This window comes from Notechis scutatus, chromosome 3 (genome assembly GCF_049901735.1).
Source record: "Notechis scutatus isolate UNSWTSFEM ecotype Mainland chromosome 3, rNotScu1.2, whole genome shotgun sequence".
Lineage (NCBI taxonomy): Eukaryota > Metazoa > Chordata > Lepidosauria > Squamata > Elapidae > Notechis > Notechis scutatus.
This window is the reverse complement of record NC_142011.1, coordinates 187,097,007-187,118,257: the sequence shown is the minus strand read 5'-3', so window position 1 is coordinate 187,118,257 and position 21,251 is coordinate 187,097,007. Positions and strand designations below refer to the sequence as shown.

The 21,251-nt window shown below is 38.1% G+C and overlaps 1 protein-coding gene across 1 annotated transcript in view; it reads right to left on the bottom strand.

Annotated features, from left to right (window-relative positions):
* RIMS2 (regulating synaptic membrane exocytosis 2) overlaps positions 1-21,251 on the bottom strand; it is a 286,641-nt gene that overhangs the window by 51,069 nt on the left and 214,321 nt on the right. Inside the window, exon 30 of the mRNA XM_087962082.1 lies at positions 7,446-7,546. Coding sequence (XP_087818208.1) covers positions 7,446-7,546 — 101 coding nt within the window. The remainder of the gene's footprint in view (positions 1-7,445; positions 7,547-21,251) is intronic.

Below are 21,251 nucleotides of genomic sequence, written 5' to 3'. Positions count from 1 at the left end.
TAGAGATCTTAAATTTAAAAGTCAGTTAAAATAAAATTGACCTAGATTAGGGCTGTCAAACTCATGGCCCATGGGCCAGATGCGTCACGCACTGACCACACCCATGCCCAGTTTAGCAAAGAGGGAAAAAGTCACAATACATCATGTGATGACTCCCAATGACACAAGTTTGACACCCCTGACCTAGATGGAGAGAAAAGAAGCAGACTAGGGAGAAGGTGGGATGTTATATTTAGACATCTCCAAAATCCACACACCCATTTGGACCTTAGGCTAGTTGACATAACCATGTTTCAAGCCTTCTTGGAAGGCCAATTGGGTGGGTGTGGATTTCACCTCAGGAGGCATGACGCTCCAGAGGGCAAGAGCCATGGCAGAAAAGGCTCTTCTTCTGGACATCACCATCTGAAATTCATTGACCAATAGGGTCCACATGACCCCTCTGCTGGGGGGGAATGGGATAGTCCCATTATAGCAAGCCAGTTCCTCAGATAGGTTGGACTCACAGGTACCCTAAATTGGATCTGGAAGTAAACTGGCAACCAATACAGCTTGTAGAACAGCAGTGTAACGTGGGCCATCCTAGGGGCTTCAGGAACTGCCTATACAGCTGTGTTTTGCACCAACAAAAGCTTCTGGATACTCTTCAAGAATAGCTCCAAACAGACTTCCGGTTTGAGCTTCTTTGGTGACAGACCGAAACCGCGTCTCTGCGCGGTTTCGATCTGTGCTCGCCGCTGGAGCGCCCCGAGCCGGCTGGTTACAGGGCTAAGCCACCCCGTAGAGCTGGTGAAGAAGGGGGAGACTGCCTGCAGGGTTGAGGAGAGCTGCATCTCTCCTCCCCAGCTGGCCATTACTCCCTTTCCCGAAGGCGGTTGTAGCGGTGGTCAGAAATGGCCACCACAAAGAAGAATTTAACTGGAAAAGAATGTGCAGGAGGAAGATAAGAAGAGAAAGTTTTGGTTGACCGGGTCAAACAGCAAAAGCAACAAATAAGGTACCCTGGAATTGAAACTATTAAGAAAACAATAACATTGTTCCCTAAGAAGATTTCTAAGCTGCGACGGAGAGAGAAAAGGGAAAGGATTTGGTTTTTTTTTCTCTTCTTCCTATACTGACAGCTAAGAGACTTAAACAAGAAATTGGAAAAAAAAAATCCACTTTGACATTAATAGGCATTTAATGCTGAAAACAAAAAGTCAAAGAGATAATAAAGATTTCTGGATAATTAAAAGCTTTTGAAAACAGGAAAGGAGAGAAAAAGAATAAAATGGCAGGATCTGGAAGGGAGGAGACTGCCTGGAATTAAAAAGAACTTACAGCAAAATCTCAACAAGACTTCCAAAAGATACATCTTAACTGAAACATCGCAACAAAATAGTAAAACCCCAGGAAGAGAAAGTGAAAAAAGAAATAAGAAGAAACAGTTTGGGACTATTTGGATTACTTGGTGATCTCTGGATTCTTGGTTATTGCATTTGAATGACTAAAATCAATCAGGTGGTTGTTTAAAACTGTTTAAAATGGCTCCACTTTTAGAAGAACTGAAAATGGAACTTAAAAAGTGCAAAGAAGATGCACAAGAAGGGAGAGGTTTGTTTGGCTTCGTATTTCAGTTCTTAGAAAAGGAGATTTGGAACTATGAGAAACAACAAGAAATGCCTGCAGAACAAGAAGATTGGGACAAAGAAGAAGCCATCTTTAATGAACAAGTAATCTTAGGTGGGGGGGGAAGGAAAGGGGGGAAAGAGAATGGAAAGTTTAAGATTGGGAAAAACAACCCAAAAAAAGAATAGAGTGAAAAATAAGTATAAAATCAGAAAGCAACAGAAGAGGGAAATGCAGAAGAGAGAATTAGAAGTAGAGAGACAAGGGGGTAAAAAGGGGAGGGAGAAGAAGAGAGGGAAGAAAGAAAGGAAAATAAGTTATAAAGGACAGAAACAAAATATAGAGAAACAGGGCCTATTTAGAGATAATGGGTGAAAATCTAATGGAAAAAGGGATTCTGCAAAGGTACATAAGATAGTATTGTTATGTTAGAAACAAACAATTTCAGAAAATATGAAACAATGTATGATTAAAATGTTTGATAAAATAGTTATCGTAACTTAGTGGAATGCTTGTCAATAAATAAATGTAACAAAATGAATATTTAATGATTTACAAAACATATGTGAAGAGAAATAAGGGAAAAATTAATTATGGAGATTATATGTGTCTTTAAGGAAGTGTGATATTTAATTGAAAAGAAATGTTAAAGATGTTAAAGACTTTAATGATTATTAATGATAGAACTGAATTGGAATGGAATGAGGGTTTATAATTACATATATTTATAATCCTTTTTTTAAAAAGAATATAGTGTGTATTATAAGAATGTACCAAGCAGAATTCGATTGGAAGTTATGTATTATGTATTATATTGAAGGTCATAACCTTAAGGTATATATTGAAGTTTAAATAAGAGTTGAATGGATATAATTAAAAGATATAAAGGTGTCATACTCCAATTAGTAACTACAGGAGAAAATTTGTTTAATGAGAAAAGATAATATGAAATTGAAACAGAACAGACAAAAGTATAAATATAATGATTTGAATTGAGATGAGATAATCAAAATAAAATTGATAAAATTAAAAGAGGGGAAAAACTATATAGAAAATGTAGAATAGTATAAGATATAGAATAGAACACAAAAATGAGCATGAAATTGAGTTTGTGTCTGTATAAAGAAGTTCAACCTGGGACGATGCTATTTTCAAAAAAGATGTTTTACTTGTATTTTGTATGTGTGAAAACCCAAATAAAACTTTATTTTTAAAAAAACAAGAATAGCTCCAAACAAAGTGCAAGGCAGTAGTCCAAATGTGACGTGACCATGGCTTGAGTGAGTGCATGACTCCCAATTCAGGAATGGGCAAAACTGTGCCACAAAGTTGCACAAAAGTTCTCCTAGCCACAACTGCCACCTGTTCATTGAACATGACTCATGAATCTGGATAAATCTCAAAATTGCACACCAAATCTATCTAGGATAGTGCAACCCCATCCAGAACTGAATGTGTTAAAGTCCTGGAACCCCAAGTTCCACACACCCAAAGCCATTCAGTCTCACCAGGATTCAACTGAAGTCTGTTTCCCCCATGCAGACCCCTACCAGTCTGCAGGCATTCTGAGAGGGCAGCAGCAGCAACATTTGGATCACCCAGGATGGAGCTGTAAACTTGAGTATCATCAGCATACTGATGGAACCTCATCCCAGGATGGTGAATGATCTCACCCAGTGGCTTCATGTGAATGATAAAAAGGAGTGGAGGGGATATCAAGCCCTGCGCACATCACAAAGGAGTGGCTGTGGATTGGAACTCTCACTTCCTGTGGGACCAGGAAAGGAGTCAAGCTAGCACAAGACTATGCAATCCAATACATAGCCAATACATAGCTCACAATCCATAGCCAGCCCAAAAGAGTTCCGTGGTTAATGGTATCAAAGGCTGCTGAGAAGTCAACGTGAACAAGGATGGATCCATTATCCCATGCTACTCTCACTAGATATCATCAATTGCAAACAATGCTGTTTTATTCAGCCCATAACTGGGCCTGAAACCTGACAAGAAGAGATCTAGATAATCCCTTTCATCCAGGACCCTCTTAAGCTATCATGTAACCACCTTCTCTACCATCTTCCCTAAAATTGTAGGTGGGAGGCTGGATGGAAATTGTCCAGACAGATGGGATCAAGAGATAATTTTTGAGGAGGGGCAAACCAGGGCAGCTTTAAAAGAAACATCCTCTCTGTAGTGAAGAATTTGTTATTGCCTGAACCTGCCTGGCTGCCACCATCCGTGACTTTCACCTAACTGACATGTGGTTGCATTGACAGCATCAAAGACCCTGTCCATTTCATCAGGTTCAACGGTTCCAAGATAAACAGATAAGATCTTTCCAGACATCTCAAAAGATTCTGACAATGGATGGGTTCTAGCTGGGAATGAGTCCAAGCAACTTTGTCCATCAAGTGTTTAAATTCCTCTGAGTGGCCCTGAAGATGATCACCTGAGTCCTGCTGTCGCAGGAGGGACTGGGTGATCCTGAACAGGGCCACTGGGCAGCACTTTGCAGGCATAATAAGAGTGGAGTGATAATAGTATTTCACTGCTCTTACTGCCACAAAGTAGGGCTTAATTGCATCTCTTAAATCATGTCCAGCCGGATTCATCCCTTGTTTTCCTCTAGCAGCACTCTAGATGTCTCTTAGTATTTTTCAGAACTCATAGTTCCTCCATGATATATCCAATTCTATTCTTTCATTTTCACATAAAAGTCAGCAGAATTGCAATTTTAGAAATAAACCAGTAGTATTAGTTTATATGCAATCCTTACCTCATGCATAAGTAAAGAACAAGAACCTTCATGTTAATTCAATGGAATCATTATATTTGATTAACATATGCCTGCAAAATTTGACTAATTTAAATCAATTGATTTAATTTACTAAGTTAAATATCCACACATTTTTTTCAAATGTGCTCCTAAACAGATTAGATATCCGATTGCCTACAGAAGAAGCAAATTCAAGTTTAGCAAACAAATACAGTGTAAATAATGTGTCCTATAGGTTGGAATAATTATTCAATCCATAAATGTCAGATCACTCATGATTCATTCTATATATGTTTAATCAATGTATGAGCTTCACATATATTCCATCATGGCCTTTATAATGACCGAATGTCTGGCCATGCCACAGGATATAGTAGAACTTGAAATCTGATAATCTCTGACTGACATCTGGCCAATGGAGGTTGGGATGGAATGAAGAATATGTTGTGATGTTAGGATGTAAGTATGAAAGGCTCGGAATTTATGACATTATGTTTTCATTTTTTTCATCATCATGGTACATAGCCGTCATCTATGATAGAGTCTTTGCTCAAAGTGATAGAGCTGGAATTAGCTTCATCCACTGCAAAGAGTGAATTATTACTACTTTATATTTTATGTACAAAATGTGCATATCTAAAAAAATGTACATTTTGTTTCTGCTTATGCTTATGTGACTTATGAGTTAAGGCTGAGGGTTAAGCTCTGTAAGAGATATGCATGTGAGTGTGCACACAGCAGAATATTGAAGCTTGTAAATTTCAAGTATATGTAATGTAATTAATCAATCAGTCAATGCTCAAATGTTTAATCATCCAAGATGTTCCACATAGCCAACTACAAAACTGGAATCCACACTATCTACTTTTCATTTTGATAATATTAATTTAATGTAGAAGAGTTCAATAATCTTAATGAGACCAGAACCTTATTCAACAACAAAAAAGATCATTTTGTCCACTGGCCATCTTAAAAAAAGGCTAAAACTGTCAGCCCAAAGACCAAGATTGACACTTGCCAATTCTTCCAAGCTGAGATTTTTATTGTTTCACACCTATAGACAAAATTTTGCCAGACTGAGAAGATTCTACTATCTGCATCTATAATATGTAAACTCTTAGGGAGGGCTGCTCTTCACCAGGGGTGGTATTCTACTGGTTTGGTCTGGTTTGGCTGAATCGGTAGTTCCAAGGATCATCTGTAAGCGAACCGTTTTGCTCCGACAATCAGCTGCTGGCCCCGCACACCCTGGCTCTATTCTGATCTTTATGTCCTGGTTTTCAAGCTCAGCTGCTTCATACAGCACAGCAGATTGCTGCGCATCAGCTGTTTAACACACAGGGAGAGTGCAGGATTGCAGGAGAAGGTCAGTAGCAAACCCTCTGTGTGCGCATGAAGCACGTGCTCACCGAACCGGTTGTTACACCGCTTGAATCACACCCCTGCTCTTCACCCTCTTTCTCTCCCACTTAATAACTGGGCTAAGTAAACTCTTACTCCTCTGGAATGCACACCCTCCCTCCTGGGGATCCATTTCTTCAATATTTTCCATCACAAAAACCACAGTCTTCTAGTTATCAACTCCTCCCTCTGGCAGAACCACTATTACCCCCTGAAAAGGCTCTCTGAAGACCTGAAAGTAATGCAAAATAACCCACTTGGTGGAAACATATTAGAGGGTGTAATCTCAAAAATAAAAGCCCACCATATTATCAATGCTAGTAGTCATACTTCATAAAATAATTGCACATTTCATTGCAGGAAATGTAGTAGTCATTTTAAGCAAACACTGAACATATAATGTCAGCTACAAATCATTTGTGCCAATATTTCTAAGATTATAATGAATATAAGGAAAATATTTATTGCCACACGATGAACAGTCAAATAGCACACTAATTTACTAAGAATATATCAGTCCTTTTTAAATCAAATTAGATGAATAAGCAAGACATAGCGTAATGTTGTTTGACTAATGTTTATTCAGGATTAGGTTTTGTGTTCCAAAAGTAAGGATATTACTATCAGCCAATCATTCTATACAGAATTCAACAAAAACTATCTGTAGGGTTGTACAGAGCTTTGGATTGAGTTACAAAATGGTGTTGCAGAATGTATGAGGCACAAAATAGCTGCAGTCTGCAACTCCTTCAAGAAAGTATGTCTTTTCCTAGAATTGTGAGGCAGTTGTATAGGACAAGTTATAGGCTTCCTGGGGAAAATGTAGCTCTTCCAAAGAGCTAAGGAATTGAATTCCTCTGCATTTATCTTATTGAATATCAAAGTAAATCCATATGTATCAGAATACCTCACATTTATGTGCCACATAGTAATCATCTGCTCACATCTGTAATAGTATGTTCCAATATATTATATAGAGGATTGAATCTTGAAGCCCTCAGTGTTGTATTACAAAAAAGAAGGCTCTAAAATATTTTTACACACAAGGGTAAAGAATGGAAAATAGGGTTTTAACATTAAAACTTCAGATATTTATTTCATCATCAGTTATGGGCTACTAAACTCATGGCTGATTACTGCAGTTCACCACAAAATTAATTTGTCATTTAATACTTTTAAAATGAACATTTGCTTAACATTCCTGGTAATTTCTAAACTTGGTAAACTAGTTCCTATTCACATAGAATCACAATGAATTTGGCACAATTATTAATTTGAAAATTATCCAGAATCGTTTAGCTCTAGCTATATACTTTCTCATGGGAGTAAATACTACTGCTATAGACTGTCTTGTCTTTCATACTTTTTGCAGAGAGCACATATGAGTGCATAGAAGGAAAGTGAGGTTTCTGTCAGACAACAAAACCATAGAGCTCTCTTAAAATCTTTGACCTTTGTAAGGGCTTCTCTAGAAACTTAGAGAAAAGTTAGGAGCAGAAAAGAATTCTTATAGTCTAATTTACTTCCCAGTATAAACATGCATATCAGTATTGCATTCTTAATTAACTATGCTATCCATGAAACAATTACTAGCCTCTTACTGCCTCATCAAGTCAGACAATTGCATATGCTGCTGTTTTTCAAAACAAAATGCCCTTGCCTGAGAATGATAATCTTGTTCCAGCCTCGAATCTGATCCTGCTACATGTTTGTATTTGTTCATTTTCATTTGACGATTTCTCTCTTCAATATCCAGAGTACCTGTCAAATTTAAAATAAAACATGAATATGTAATTCCAAACCACTTTCAGCATTCTTAACCAAGATGGAGAACATTTAAGAATTATTCCAAATATAACAAAAATTAAATCTATGATTTTGTTTGTGATAAGTAAGACAACTTCATTGGCAAATATCAAAAGACCACTATGAATGTAACTGTTTTAATTTCAACTATGTAAGTTATAATATTTTAATTTAAGGTTAAGATTGCACATAAATTATCAAATGGGGGAGGGGGATCAATGTTTTTTTTCCAAAAACAACACACTGAAAACAGACAAGTTTGAAATGTGTAACATATAATATCTACTGTTCATCTATATCCTTTTAAAGATCATATAGCAACAATGTAGGCTGGCAAGCTTAACTGTAACATGAACAGGTATTTCTATTATTTTAAACACATTGGATTCTATTATTCATGCACTGAATTAGCAATGGCCTACTAGACATGGTGATAATTCTGATAGCATGATTCTCGGAGGTATTCAGACCTCAACGGAACTAGATGGTATCTGAAGAATCCCCCAAATTGTCTTTTTAAGATATTATATTCCTCAGATTTTTTTTTAGATCATCAAATCTCACAAATTTTCCCAGTTCTTCTATGAGCTAGTATGAGTTCTGAAGGGTAACAGCTGAAATGCTGGATTCTTTTTGAGTTTTTTTTTTAATAATGTGCACTTTTATTTTTAATTTTTTTGTGCTCAGTATCTGAAAGGTTTGCCAGTTCCTGATTTGGAACAGACTAGTATATCATGAATTATACATGTACCATTTGCAAATCTTGAAAAACAGATTGACTTTAATTTTCTAGGACTACTTCTTTAAAGAAAAAACCTCTAAGCAGAAAATTTCTTTCCTGTCCCCCTTCGGCTTATAATATTTGGGATCAAATGTCAAACAAAAACAGGCGTAAGATAATATTTTGAAGGAAATGCTATCAAAAGATGCCAACAAAATGGCTACATTAGCCATATCATACAATGAGCTAGTTTTAGTCTAGTATTAGCTATAACTTCTACTCTGTGGTAGCATGGAGCAACAAAACCACAACAGGCTTTGTGAACACTATAAACAACATAAAAACTGAAATCTGTGAGAAGCAAGAGAGAACAAACAGATGAGGGCATTTTTCAAAATAGACTCCTTTTTTCTAAACCATTAAACAAATGTAGGAAACGCTGAACTACATCCAGTATTCAGTAATTGTAATTAAGAGATCTGCACATGTAATTTGCATATCAATCACAACTGAGCTCAGCACAATATTTAAATAAATACATGTGCATAAATTAATAAACAGGACAACAGAATGAGGTCGAAGTTTTCAGGTGTAACATTAACTTTTAGAGGTGAATTATATGATTGTAAGATATAAACTGAATAGTATTTTTTCTGAGACTAGAATAAACATTGGAAAACATCTTTCATGATATTACATACAGATAGTTAAAACAGTGACATTATGGTTTTTAGAGATCACAAATGATTTACCCAGTTCTTGTACTAGTTGAACACTGGTTGCCTTTCTCTTTCTCTTTTCTACTTATACAATACACTTTTTCAAGGTATATTATAGTGTAAATTTGATCATATCAGATTTGTAAAAAGGCATTAGAATATTGGCAGTTTTTATCCTTCCTTTAATAAACTCCCATATTTTCCTGTTTTAAGGAAATTTAATGAAGCCATTACTTCATTAAACTTCATCAGTTAAATGGTAGATGAGCTTTCTTGTGCATCATCACTAATTCAAACTCACCAGTGCTTATAGAACAATTATTTTAGAAGGGCAACGGTATCAAAACCAATAACAGCATTTAATGGCACCTTGGGTATTAATTTATTTATTATCACATAAACTTGTAAGGATCACAGTGCATCAAGTGATAACTTTCTTAATTTTTAGAGATGAATTACTATTGTTTTATAGAAATTAAGTTGATTCCCCCTCCCATGCCCCTTGGTGCATATCTTTAGGAACTTACTTACAATGAGTCATTTTAAATCTACTCCTATAATCTAGGTAAATTATTTTGGCAGAATTTGTTATATATAAATGGGGACGCTATCTATAACTCCATAAACAATATTGTTAAAATTTGTAGTATTTAAATGCTGTAAATATAAACAAAACAAAATGAAAATAAACAAATAAATCATGTGACCTTAAATGCTTCATTTATGTTTTGTGTCACTATGTTTTCACTGTTTTAAGGATCCCAGTTACACTGTATGGGAACTTATTAGAGTATTTTTCTTTATCTTATCTTATTTTATCTTATTTCATTTTATTTTATCTATATTCTGCCTTTATTATTATTACAACTAACTCAAGCCAGAGAACATATCCAAAATATCTATCTCCTCCTATTTTCCGATAATAACCCTGTGAGATGGGTTGGGCTGAGAAAGTGACTGGTTCAAGCTCAACCAGTTGGTTGTCATGGCTAATCTTACGGTATCTCTGGACAACTGCATAACAAATGGTCAAAATTGGGAGCGTCTTTTCAAATTCTGTACCTGTCAACAGTGGTGTCCACCAAGGCAGTGTTCTAGGACCAACTCTCTTCATACTCTACATAAATGACCTCTGTGATCATATTAAGAGCAACTGCGTTCTCTTCGCTGATGATGTAAAACTATTCAACACCACAGACAATACTGCTACCCTTCAAAAAGACCTTGACTATGTATCAAAATGGTCAAACAAATGGCAACTTCAAATCTCAACAAATAAATGCTCTATCCTACATATTGGCAAAAAAAATAAGAAAATAAAATACAGGCTGAATAGTCAAGACCTTGTTAAGCTAATCTTACGTCGCTTTTTCTCTGGTAATATTACACTAATAACTAGAGCATACAAAACATTTGCTAGACCAATACTCGAATACAGCTCATCGGTCTGGAACCCACATTACGTATTTGATATTAGCACAGTTGAGAAAGTCCAGAAATATTTCACAAGAAGAGTTCTCCACTCCTCTACTTTTTGTAGAATACCTTATGCCACCAGACTCGAAATTCTAGACCTAGAAAACCCTTGAATTACGCCGTTTTTGGTTTGATCTAAGTATGGTATATAAAATCATACATTGCAATGATCATTACCTGTCAATGAATATTTCAGCTTCAACCATAACAACACAAGAGCACACAATAGATACAAACTCAAGGTTAACCGCAGCAAACTTGATTGCAGGAAATACAACTTCAGCAACAGAGTGGTCAATGTCTGGAATACTCTACCTGACTCTGTGGTTTCTTCCCCAAACCCCAAAATCTTTAACCTTAGACTGTCTACTATTGACCTCACCCCTTTCCTAAGAGGTCTGTAGGGGGCGTGCATAAGCGCACCAACGTGCCTACCATCCCTGTCCTACTGTTTCTTTTATTTTTCTTATATGTACCAATTTCATGTATTCATAACTATGTATATGCTTATACCTAGCGTGTTTCTCACAAAATAAGGACGGGCCTTATTTTTTTTTGACCTCTGAAAAATCGGCTAGGCCGTCTTTTCGGGGGTGACTTAATTTCCTCCCCCACCTAGAGCAGCCCATACGCACGTACCTTGCCACGAGGCTGCTTCTATCGACCGACAAAAGCTCCCTGAAGGCAGCGTCCCCAGCTGCTTCACAACGTGGCGTGGCTGCCCATGTCCCCTCGCCTTTAGGCAGTCTCTTTCGGGTGATGGAAGCTCCCCAAATACAGTCAACAGCCACTTCAATCAGCTGGTAGAAACGGCCTCGGGGCGAGCGCACACACACACTCCCCTCGCCATGAGGCCGCTTCTATCGGCAGACAAAAGCTCCCTTGAAGGCAGAGTCCCCAGCCGCTTCAGGGTGTGGCGTGGCTGCCCGTGTCCCCTCGCTTTTAGGTAGTCTCTTTCGGGCGATGGAAGCTCCCCAAGTGCAGTCACCAGCCACTTCGATCGGCCAGTAGAAGCGGCCATGGGTCACGCGTACACAGACACTCCCCTCACCGTGAGGCTGCTTCTATCGGCAGATGAAAGCTCCCCGAAGGCAGAGTCCCCAGCTGCTTCAGGGTGAGGTGTGGCTGCCCGTGTCCCCTCGCCTTTAGGAAGTCTCTTTTGAGTGATGGAAGCTTCCCAAATGCAGTAACCAGCCACTTCTATCAGCTGGTAGAAGCGGCCTCAGGGCAAGTGCACACACACACTCCCCTCGCCCCAAGGCCGCTTCTACCGGCTGATCGAAGTGGCTGGTGACTGCACTTGGGGAGCTTCCATCACCCGAAAGAGACTGCCTAAAGGCGAGTGGACACTGGTGGCCATGCCACGCCCTGAAGCAGCTGGGGACTCTGCCTTCAGGGAGCTTCTATCAGCTATCAGGGTGTTCTAGCCTAGGCTACCTGCAGGGCACTCCTAAAGGCAAGTTTTCTCCCCATCCCCCCACCCTTCCCCCCCATTTCTCTTCACCTCGTGTAGTTCTAACAAACAATGTGAGAAATGGCAGGGAAACGCATGGTTTAAATAGGCCTAAATTTTGGGGGCGGGGCTTAATTTCACCTCATGCCTAGAAATCATGCTGGGCCTTCCTATTGGTGGAGGCCGTATTGTTGGAGAAACACGGTATTATCTTGTAAGCGATTGACAAATAAAAATAAATAAATAAATAAAAATAAATAAAGTCCACAAATGAAGTCCAAAGTTCAGAGTCAAGAAACATGATGCAAGATTCACAAGGCAGTATTCATGAAAGCCAGGAAGGTATGCATCAAAGAAAACAGTAGGTATTCCTGGCAGATTTTCCCCTAGTGTCTGGTTAAATCACCCTTCCCCAGGTATTCCTTGTGAAGAAGGATGGGGCTGCTCCCTCGTGAGCAACCTCACCAACTTCGTCTATGCCTCCCTCCACTCTGCTCTGCATGTCACTGGGCAGGGTAGACAACTGTTCCTCATCAGTAGTCTGGAGCCTATAATCTCCACTGTCCCTCTGCAGCTGATTTGCTACTTCAGGTGTCTCTCTGGTCAGTTGCCCACCTTCCACTGCCAGATACCCTTGGGATTGCCTTGCCCTTTGCCCCTGGACTTTCTGCTCATTCCAAGGGAAGTGTGTCATTCCTGTCAGTTGGTCCCAGTATCAACTCTTCCTCCTTCTAACCAGGATCTGACAGAAACATGACAAAAGATATCAGTAACAACTGGATTTTACAATTAGAAAAGTAGGGATTAATTTTGTCTCAATAGTGATATATACACTCATAAACTTAAGTTTACCTCAGTAATGGCCATTCCTGGACTAAAAAGTTCATCCCAAAAAACCCCTTCAGAGCCTCAAGGACACAAGAAAGAAGGAAATCTTGTGTTGTTATTCACACATAAAAAGAACAGACTTAGAATATTCTTTGGCAATTTTCTATTATTCAATTTTTTTTAATTTTACCTATTAAATTTCTAGGCTACCTATCTCACTAATATAGTGACTTTCTGTTGGCTTACAATATAATACAGAATTTAAAAAAATTAAAATTAGAAAAATTGAATAGCATAATAATAATAGAATAGTTACAAATTAAAAAGCAAGATGATGGGGTTGAGAATCTTTTTTACCCCATCAGCCACCCTCAGGTAGCAGGCCCCAGGCCAGTGGCAGGGTCAAGTTTTTAGGCTCATCTGGAAGGCCAGAAGTATGGGGGAGGGGGGAAAACCTCATCTTCAATGGGAGAATATTCCAGAGGGCAAGGGCCAAAGCAGAAAAGGCTCTTCTCCTGGACCCTGCCAGCTGAAATTCTTTGGCTGACGGGACCTCAAGCAATCCCTTTCCACTGAAATGAATGGGGCCGATTAGTCCCATTGGCATGAGATGGTTCCTCACATAGCCTAGACTCATGCCATAAAGGACTTTAAAAATAATGACCAACACTTTGAATTGCACCCAGAAGAAAAATGACAGCCAGTGTCACACATGTACCACCCAAGAGGTCTCCAAAAATGTCCAGTTGCAGCTTCCAAATACTGTTCAAGAATAGCCTCTTGCAGACCGTGTTGCAGTAATGCTTCTGGGAGATGACCATAACATGAGTGGCTGTGCACAATAAGTTATTTTTCCATCTTGGTGATTTTTAATCACCAAGAAACAAAGCTAACTATAATCCCTTCACCTATGCATACTCAGTGTGGATTAATAATGATCACATATATCTTAACTAAAACAAAATTGGCTAAAATAATAAAAGGAGCACATTTATCCAATCTTTTCAATGCTGCTTATATAAAATGGATGTTCCAGCTTAACTATCTGTCATGGTAGATTAGGAGATGGCTTTTCAGGGATATCACCAAGGTATCTTAGAATCTGAAAGAAATGTTCACTACTCCCTCACATTTGCATTTACACTTTACATTTACATTTTGATTCTCACCACCCACTGGACAACAAAATGGGAGCTATCAGAGCCCTCCATCACCAGGTTGAAGGACTGTCTACCAGAAAAGAGGGAAAAGAAAAAGAACTAAAACACATCAAGGAAGCCCACAGAACTTGTGGCTATCACAACTGGGTCTTTATCAAATCCATAAAAAGACCCAGCAGGAGTTCCTCCATAATATACAAAGCAGAGAACAACAAAGTGATGTTGTTATTCCATACGTTGGAAAAATATCAGGATTATTTTTCAACCAACGCAACATACATGCATATCCAATAATACACTAAGGCAGAAGCTTGCCCACCCCAGGATAAAACACCCAGACACAACCTGAGTAGAATGCAGTACTTGATCTGCTACTATTCAATCATAAAGCTACTTCTAGGGGAAGTGAAAGCATTTCACAATATTTGTAATTAGGGTTTTCTAATCATTCTCTTCATGATATTCTCCTGTATCACATTCCTTCTCAGACTGGTAACAAATTGATATTATGAACTGTACATTTAAAAGAAGAAGAAAAAGAAGAAGAAAAGGATTGTCTAAAAATAATAAATCATCATTAGACCAAGTAAAAGAAGCTAGCACTCTTCCTCCGGTTCTTTTTAGAATTACATGGTTCTAGAATGAATGAAAAGTTTATTATAGTCAGAGGATGCAAGGACAAGCATAGCAGCAAAGAAAGAAAAAGTATATAGTTTTTATGTGTATGTTGACATTTCATGGAAAACAAATCATTCAAGAAATTTCTTCCTACATCTAATTATAGCAGCCAAAAACTTGGCTACCACCAGATTCACACTGGGCCTAAAGTTACAGAAAATTTGTATGTACATGGTTTAAACAGCCTGGTTGAAAATTAGTAAAGGTAAAATAAAGGTTTTGTCTCAGATCAGTTGCAATCCATAAATCAAAAGTATGCATGCCACCAACTCTATTTCAATTACAAAGACAGGTTCTTTGTTCAAAAGGTAAACCAAGGAATGTTTCTTAAGGACTTGTGATGGAAAAACATTTAATTACATTTTTGCAAAAGTGCTTTGATTGTTTAATATGTGATCTCCAGCTGTGTTGCTTAATGCCAGGTCAACTTGTACCTCACCCATAATTTGACTGTAGATAAGAGCCAACTTGACTTGCATTATCAAGACCTGGTTAGGCACCCCTCTCTGCAATAGGCTTTCTGAATTTCAAATGTGGCATAAGCCATGACATCAGGGTAGAAGTGAAGGTGTGATGGGTGTTATTTGTGAAATTCTTGTGGCTTCCATGGGTCTTGCCACAGGCATCATCAGATATGAAACCCTCTTTATGATGCTAAGCCACAGGGATCAGTAGGGATGGCTGTTGATTTATCTTCTTCCTGCAGTGTAACTGCATTCCTACCTGAGTTCCTGGACCTCGTGATGGAGCTGGAAGTTGTTTCCCAGCCTCATACTTCTGGGGGATTTCAATCTGCCATTTCTGGGCCCACGGCTTAAGGCAGCACAGGAGTTCATGGCCACTATGGCAATCGTGGTGTTGGTTCAACTTATTCATGACCTGATACACTGGATCTGGTGTTTACCTTGGGACAGTGGTGTTACAATCTATTTTGAGGGGAAGTTAATATCAGTATCCTGCCACTTCTTGTTGGTTCTAGAGTTCTTAGTAGCTGCCACTCAATGCAGGGAGATGGAGTCTATTACAACAGCCTACCACGGTGCAGTTGCAGAGCTTTTTCCTGAAATTATGGCAGACAATTCAGCATAAGCCTTTCATGTCACTTGGAATTAGAAGGCGACAGGGATACTGAACTTGTGCCTGTGTGGATTCTCTGTGTATACAGATCTCACTAAGCATCTTGGTTTACTGAGAAGGTCCACAATGTAGAAACTCAACACACATAAAGTGGTAGGAGTAGGACAGAGCATGAAGCCAACCAAGCACAGGTAACAACTTATACTGGGACTATTTGTGGGGGTAAGGGTGGTGAAGCATAATTATTTCTCCACCTCCTCCATAATTATTTCTCAGGATTTAGCAGCAGTTTTAGGTAATCAAGCCCCTTCTAGATAAAGACCAAGCACCTCCAGGGCTGCTGCAAGGAATATTTTCAGTACCTGACAGATGAAGTTTTTTGAGTTTGCTCTGAGTTGGATACTAGATGGGCAGAAATGACCGAGGCATGTCTGGGCCCTTTCATCTGGCAGGAATTCAAACCAATTGATCTCAAGGAAATCAAGAGAATATTTGTAGCTATGAGCTCAGCCATCAGTGTTCTAGACTCTCCCCTACTGGGAGGTGGCATATGGCTAGTTAATAGGGGGTGATACTGTCTGTCTTGAAGGAGGAAATGGTGCACCCTCTTTTCAGGAGGCCATCCTTGGACCCAGTGGTTAGATAAATTTTATCCAGACTCCAATCTCCCTTTCTGGAGGAAGGTTGTTAAAAGGGTGATAGGCATGCAGCTAGAGAGGGCCCTGGATGAAGCAAATTATCTGAACCCTTTTCAGTTTGGTTCAGGCCAGGGTATAGCACTGAGATGGCACTGGTCGTGCTTGCTGATGACCTTTGGTGAGCCTGGGATACAGTGATGCAACTGTTCTGGATCTCCTAGATCTTTTGGTGGTTTTCAAAGCCATTGATTATGTTACCTTCTGGAGGCTGGGAGTGGTAGGCACCATTTTGTGTTTCTCAGTGGCTGGTTTTAGTGTTAAGAGTTGCAGTATGGGTTGGGCTCAGGTCTCTCCCCTCTTCTTTTTAACATCTACATGAAACAGTTGGTTGATGTCATCTTGTGGCATAGCTACAGTGTCATCACTATACTGATGATGCCATATATCTCTATCCCTGACTTGACAAGTGATGCTGTTGCAGTGCTACTTGAGTGCCTGAAGGCTGTAAGATTGTGGAGGGAATAAACTGATAATGCTGAATCCTGGCAATATGAAGTGACTTTGGGTTATTCGCCCCTCTCTCCATAGTCTGGTGACTTCTTGTGTTTGCACGCCCCTGGAGTGAGTTGGGGTACAATTTGGGGTCCTCTTGGACTTATGTCTCCTGTTTGATGAGCAGATGACAGCCATGGTTGGGGAAGGGTTGCACCATAATTGCACCCTTTCCTGGATCAGGCAGCCTTGCTCACAGTCACTCATGCCTTAGTCACCCTCCAGTTAGATTATTGCAATGCACTTTACATGAGGCTGCCCTTGAAAACCATTCGGAAATTACTACTGGACCACAATACAACTGCACAGTGGTGCCCATTGCTTTGACATGTTACACCTTTATTGGGCAAGCTACACTAGGTGATATTTATTCTCTTTGAAGAGGAGGGATATATAGGGATATGACACAGGGCCTGGTTATTTGCATGACTGGTAGACAACGTGCCTGAAGAACTATGGAAGGAAAATAAAGGGCAAAGAGAAAGAGAAAGATATACCCAGCTGAATGCATATTTCCAGAGAATAGCAAGGAGAGATAAGAACACCATCTTAAATAAACAATGCAAAGAAAAACAGGAAAACAATAGAATGGGAAAGATTAGATATTTCTTCAAAAAAGATTGGAGATATTAAGGGAATGTTTCATGCAAAGATAGACACGATAAAGGATAAAAATGGTAGAGACCTACCAGAAGAAGATATTAAGAAGAGGTGGCAAGAATACTCAGAACTGTACAAGAAAGGTCTTAATGTCCCTGATAACAATGATGCTGTAATTGCTGACCTCGAGCTAGACATCCTGGAATGCAAAGTCGTGGACCTTAGAAAGCATTATCAGCAAAAAAGATGATACTGTTAAAGTATTGCACTCAATATAACAGAAAATTTTAAAAACTCAACAGGATTGCAAAAAGACAGTTTACATTCCAATCCCAAAGAAGGGGAATGTCAAAGAATGTTCAAGTTACTGTACAATTGCACTCATTTCAAATGCTAGCAAGGTCATACTCAAAGTCCTACAAGTTGGGCTTCAGCAATATCTGAATTAAGAACTATCAGTAATACAAGCTGGATTTCAAAGAGGCTAAGGAACTAGAGATCAAATTGCCATCATTCACTGGATTATGGAGAAAGCAAGGGAATTCCAGAAAAATATCTACTTCTGCTTCATTGACTATGCTAAAGTCTTTGGTTGTGTAGATCACAACAAACTGTGGCAAGTTCTTAAAGAGATGAGAATAGCAGACTACCTTACCTGTCTCCTGAGAAACCTGTGTGCAGGTCAAGACACAACAATTAGAACCAGACATGGAACAATTGATTGGTTCGAAATAGGAAAACGAGTACAAGAAGGCTGCATATTTTCAGTCTCATTATTTAATTTATATACAGATTAGATGATATGAAATGCCAGGCTGTATGAATCATAAGCCAGAATTAATGTTGCTGGGAGAAATATCAACAGCCATAGAGATGCAAACAATACCACTCTAATGGCAGAAAGTGAAGAGGAACTAAAAAGAGGAGAGCGCAAAAGTTGGCTTGAAACATTTTAAAAAACTAAGATCATGGCATCCATCAGTTCTTGGCAAATAGAAAGAGAAGAAATAGAAGTAATACAAAAGTAATTCAAAAGAGGAGAACTGACTTAATTTCATTAAGCTGACATTTAATATCAGGGGATATAACATTTTCCATGAGTCATCATTTTTGCCACATTCCAAACACAATCTATCTGATGTTTTTCATGAGGTGAAATATTTCATTGATATCCATGACTTTCTTGGAGATTTCCTAAGTTGTCTGAAAGATGGGTAGCTATATAAATTAGATAGATAGATAGATAGATAGATAGATAGATAGATAGATAGATAGATAGATAGATAGATAGATAGATAGATTTTAATCAAATACTGACATATGTAGCCTTTAACTTTTTGAAGAATCTGGTTCACCATAACAATAATATCTAACATGGAATCAGCCAGCAATGCCAAACCACTGCATAGCATATATACTACTGTATATACTAAGGTTCTGTCAAATTTATTACACCTCTAGTTAAAAACCAATTTTATTTAATGATACACTGAGAGGTCCAACAGAAACTCACAATTAGGATGGGCAACTCAGTCATTAAATGAAGCAGTCATTAAGTAAAAAATCATGAATGTGACTGTGCTTACAATCTTACTTCACTTTTCTTTGTTTTACAGTACCATGAAGATTTTAAATATGACCACTGGTCACAAAGTCATCTTTTAATAACAGTGAATGATTGTTCTTCCTTAGCAAGTACACTTTGTATTGCAAATTGAATGAATGTGACCCAAATGTACTTATTAAATCTTAATTTCTGGATGATAATAAATTGTTTAGTTTCCATAAAAGTCATTAATAACTTTTAAAATGGGGGTGTAACTGAGATTGCAAGGACATTAGGCACAAACAATGTAGACACTAAAATCATAGAATAACAAGAGTTGGAAGAGACCTTGGAGGTGATCTCATCTAATCTTTTAACTGTATTTATTGACATTTAGCCTTTCTAGGTCAATTATATTCCTTTTGTGGAATTGCAGATGTCTTAAATGTATTGTTACTTAATAATTCATTATAGTAATTCCATTCTGAATCCACATTCCACCGGCCCAAAAAAACCCCAGATTTTACAAGTCATTTTCAAATAATGCTAAAAAGTAACCAAATCCCTATTCTAATTAGTACCCAGTACTTATCAAGATTGCAAGAATACTAAATAACAACTTTGAAACTGAACCCACAATTATATGCATGTAATATTATTTCCATCAGAATATGTGATCCAGGTTAACAAATAAGCACAATATTTGTTTAAAATCTCCAGAATCTTAAATGAAAGAGTTAAGAAATTCTGGCTCTCTGTTCCTTCCAGAAAAAAATTAGCCATTAATTTATCAATCGGATGAAATATTTAAATGGAACCAACATAGGCATGCTCCCAAAATGTGTGTATGTCTTGAAGTGTGTTTTTTTACAGCATAAATTCTTCCTTGCAGGGTCCCTTCATTTCTTCTGAGGTTCAATCTATGTCTTGCCAGGAATCTTACATCTTATTCTTAAAGAATCCAAAGCACCATTCTTGCTGACATCGTATGTGTAGTCAATAGATATTTCCTGTATTGTTTCTTTCTCCTTCTGGGCCATATTGTTGGCAAAAAGCAATTAGTGAAGAAAACATCCCAGAGCTTCCAGATTCTTAGAGCCTCATAGTCCCTTGAATCGTCTTCAAATTTGTCTTTCTTAGTAAGAGTTTCCAATCATTATTATTTCCTTTTCTTCAGGGCAAAAGGAGAAATCTTTCCCTCTGCAGAACTTGTAAGTCTTCTTCCCTAATCTGTGAAGCTGCTTTTCATCAGGAATTTAAAAGTTCATAAATGATGCCCTGGAATCTATTCTGCAGCTCTTTTCGATAATGAATTTTGATAAATTTTGCCTTTATGACACATTTTCCCATTGCTCTCCTCCCTCCAGTTGATTTTATGACATGTTTTCAGAGGTCTTTTGGTAATTTTGATATTCTCCAAATGCTTCCTGAGTCCAGTTTAAGAATTCTTCATCCTCCCTGATAAGCTGGAAAATGGACAGTTTTGTTTCTAGTTCTTCAACAGTATGTTCACAGTATGTTTGATAAAGATTCAGGAAAAAGATGGGAAAACATTGACAGACACATACAGTTTTCTGGAAAATGAGTAGACAATCCATCAGGTCAGAATTAAAGGTAGAAAGAAACAAAAAAGTCTCCATCTTAATGAGGTGAAAGATAAAGCGTATTATAATGTGAAAGGAATCCAATGGTTTAAATTTCTATAATTTAATCTCCGTGTGTGCTCCTGCACAGCTTCAGGACCTTCTGAAAATAACACAAAAAGCGGCATGCTTTTGTGCCATTTTCGGAAGCTGAACAACAGCATTCTTCAAAGCCACTTCAAGAATGAAGGTCTCCTGCCTTTGGTAGGCTGCAGGGGCCTGTCAACAAAAATAGATCTCTCCCAGAAAGTTATCAACAGATCATTTTAAAAAATGAATAAAGAATAGTTTCTCTTTTGTTCGGGGGTGGGGGGGCAGGGATGTGTGACATGCCAGCAAAATCAAATTAGACATTTTTCTAATTTTTGACACATTGAGTCCAAAGGGTTTGCCATCATTATTTTATTACTTACATTCAAAGAAAGAAGCACAAGTTTGATTAAAAAATACTTTGTTATCAATCAACTTGTCTTGATTATTGCTTCATACCACACGTACTTTTTATATGCAGACAGCTAAAGTACCATAAATAGATCATTTACATTGTTGTATTGGAAAGAAAATGTAAT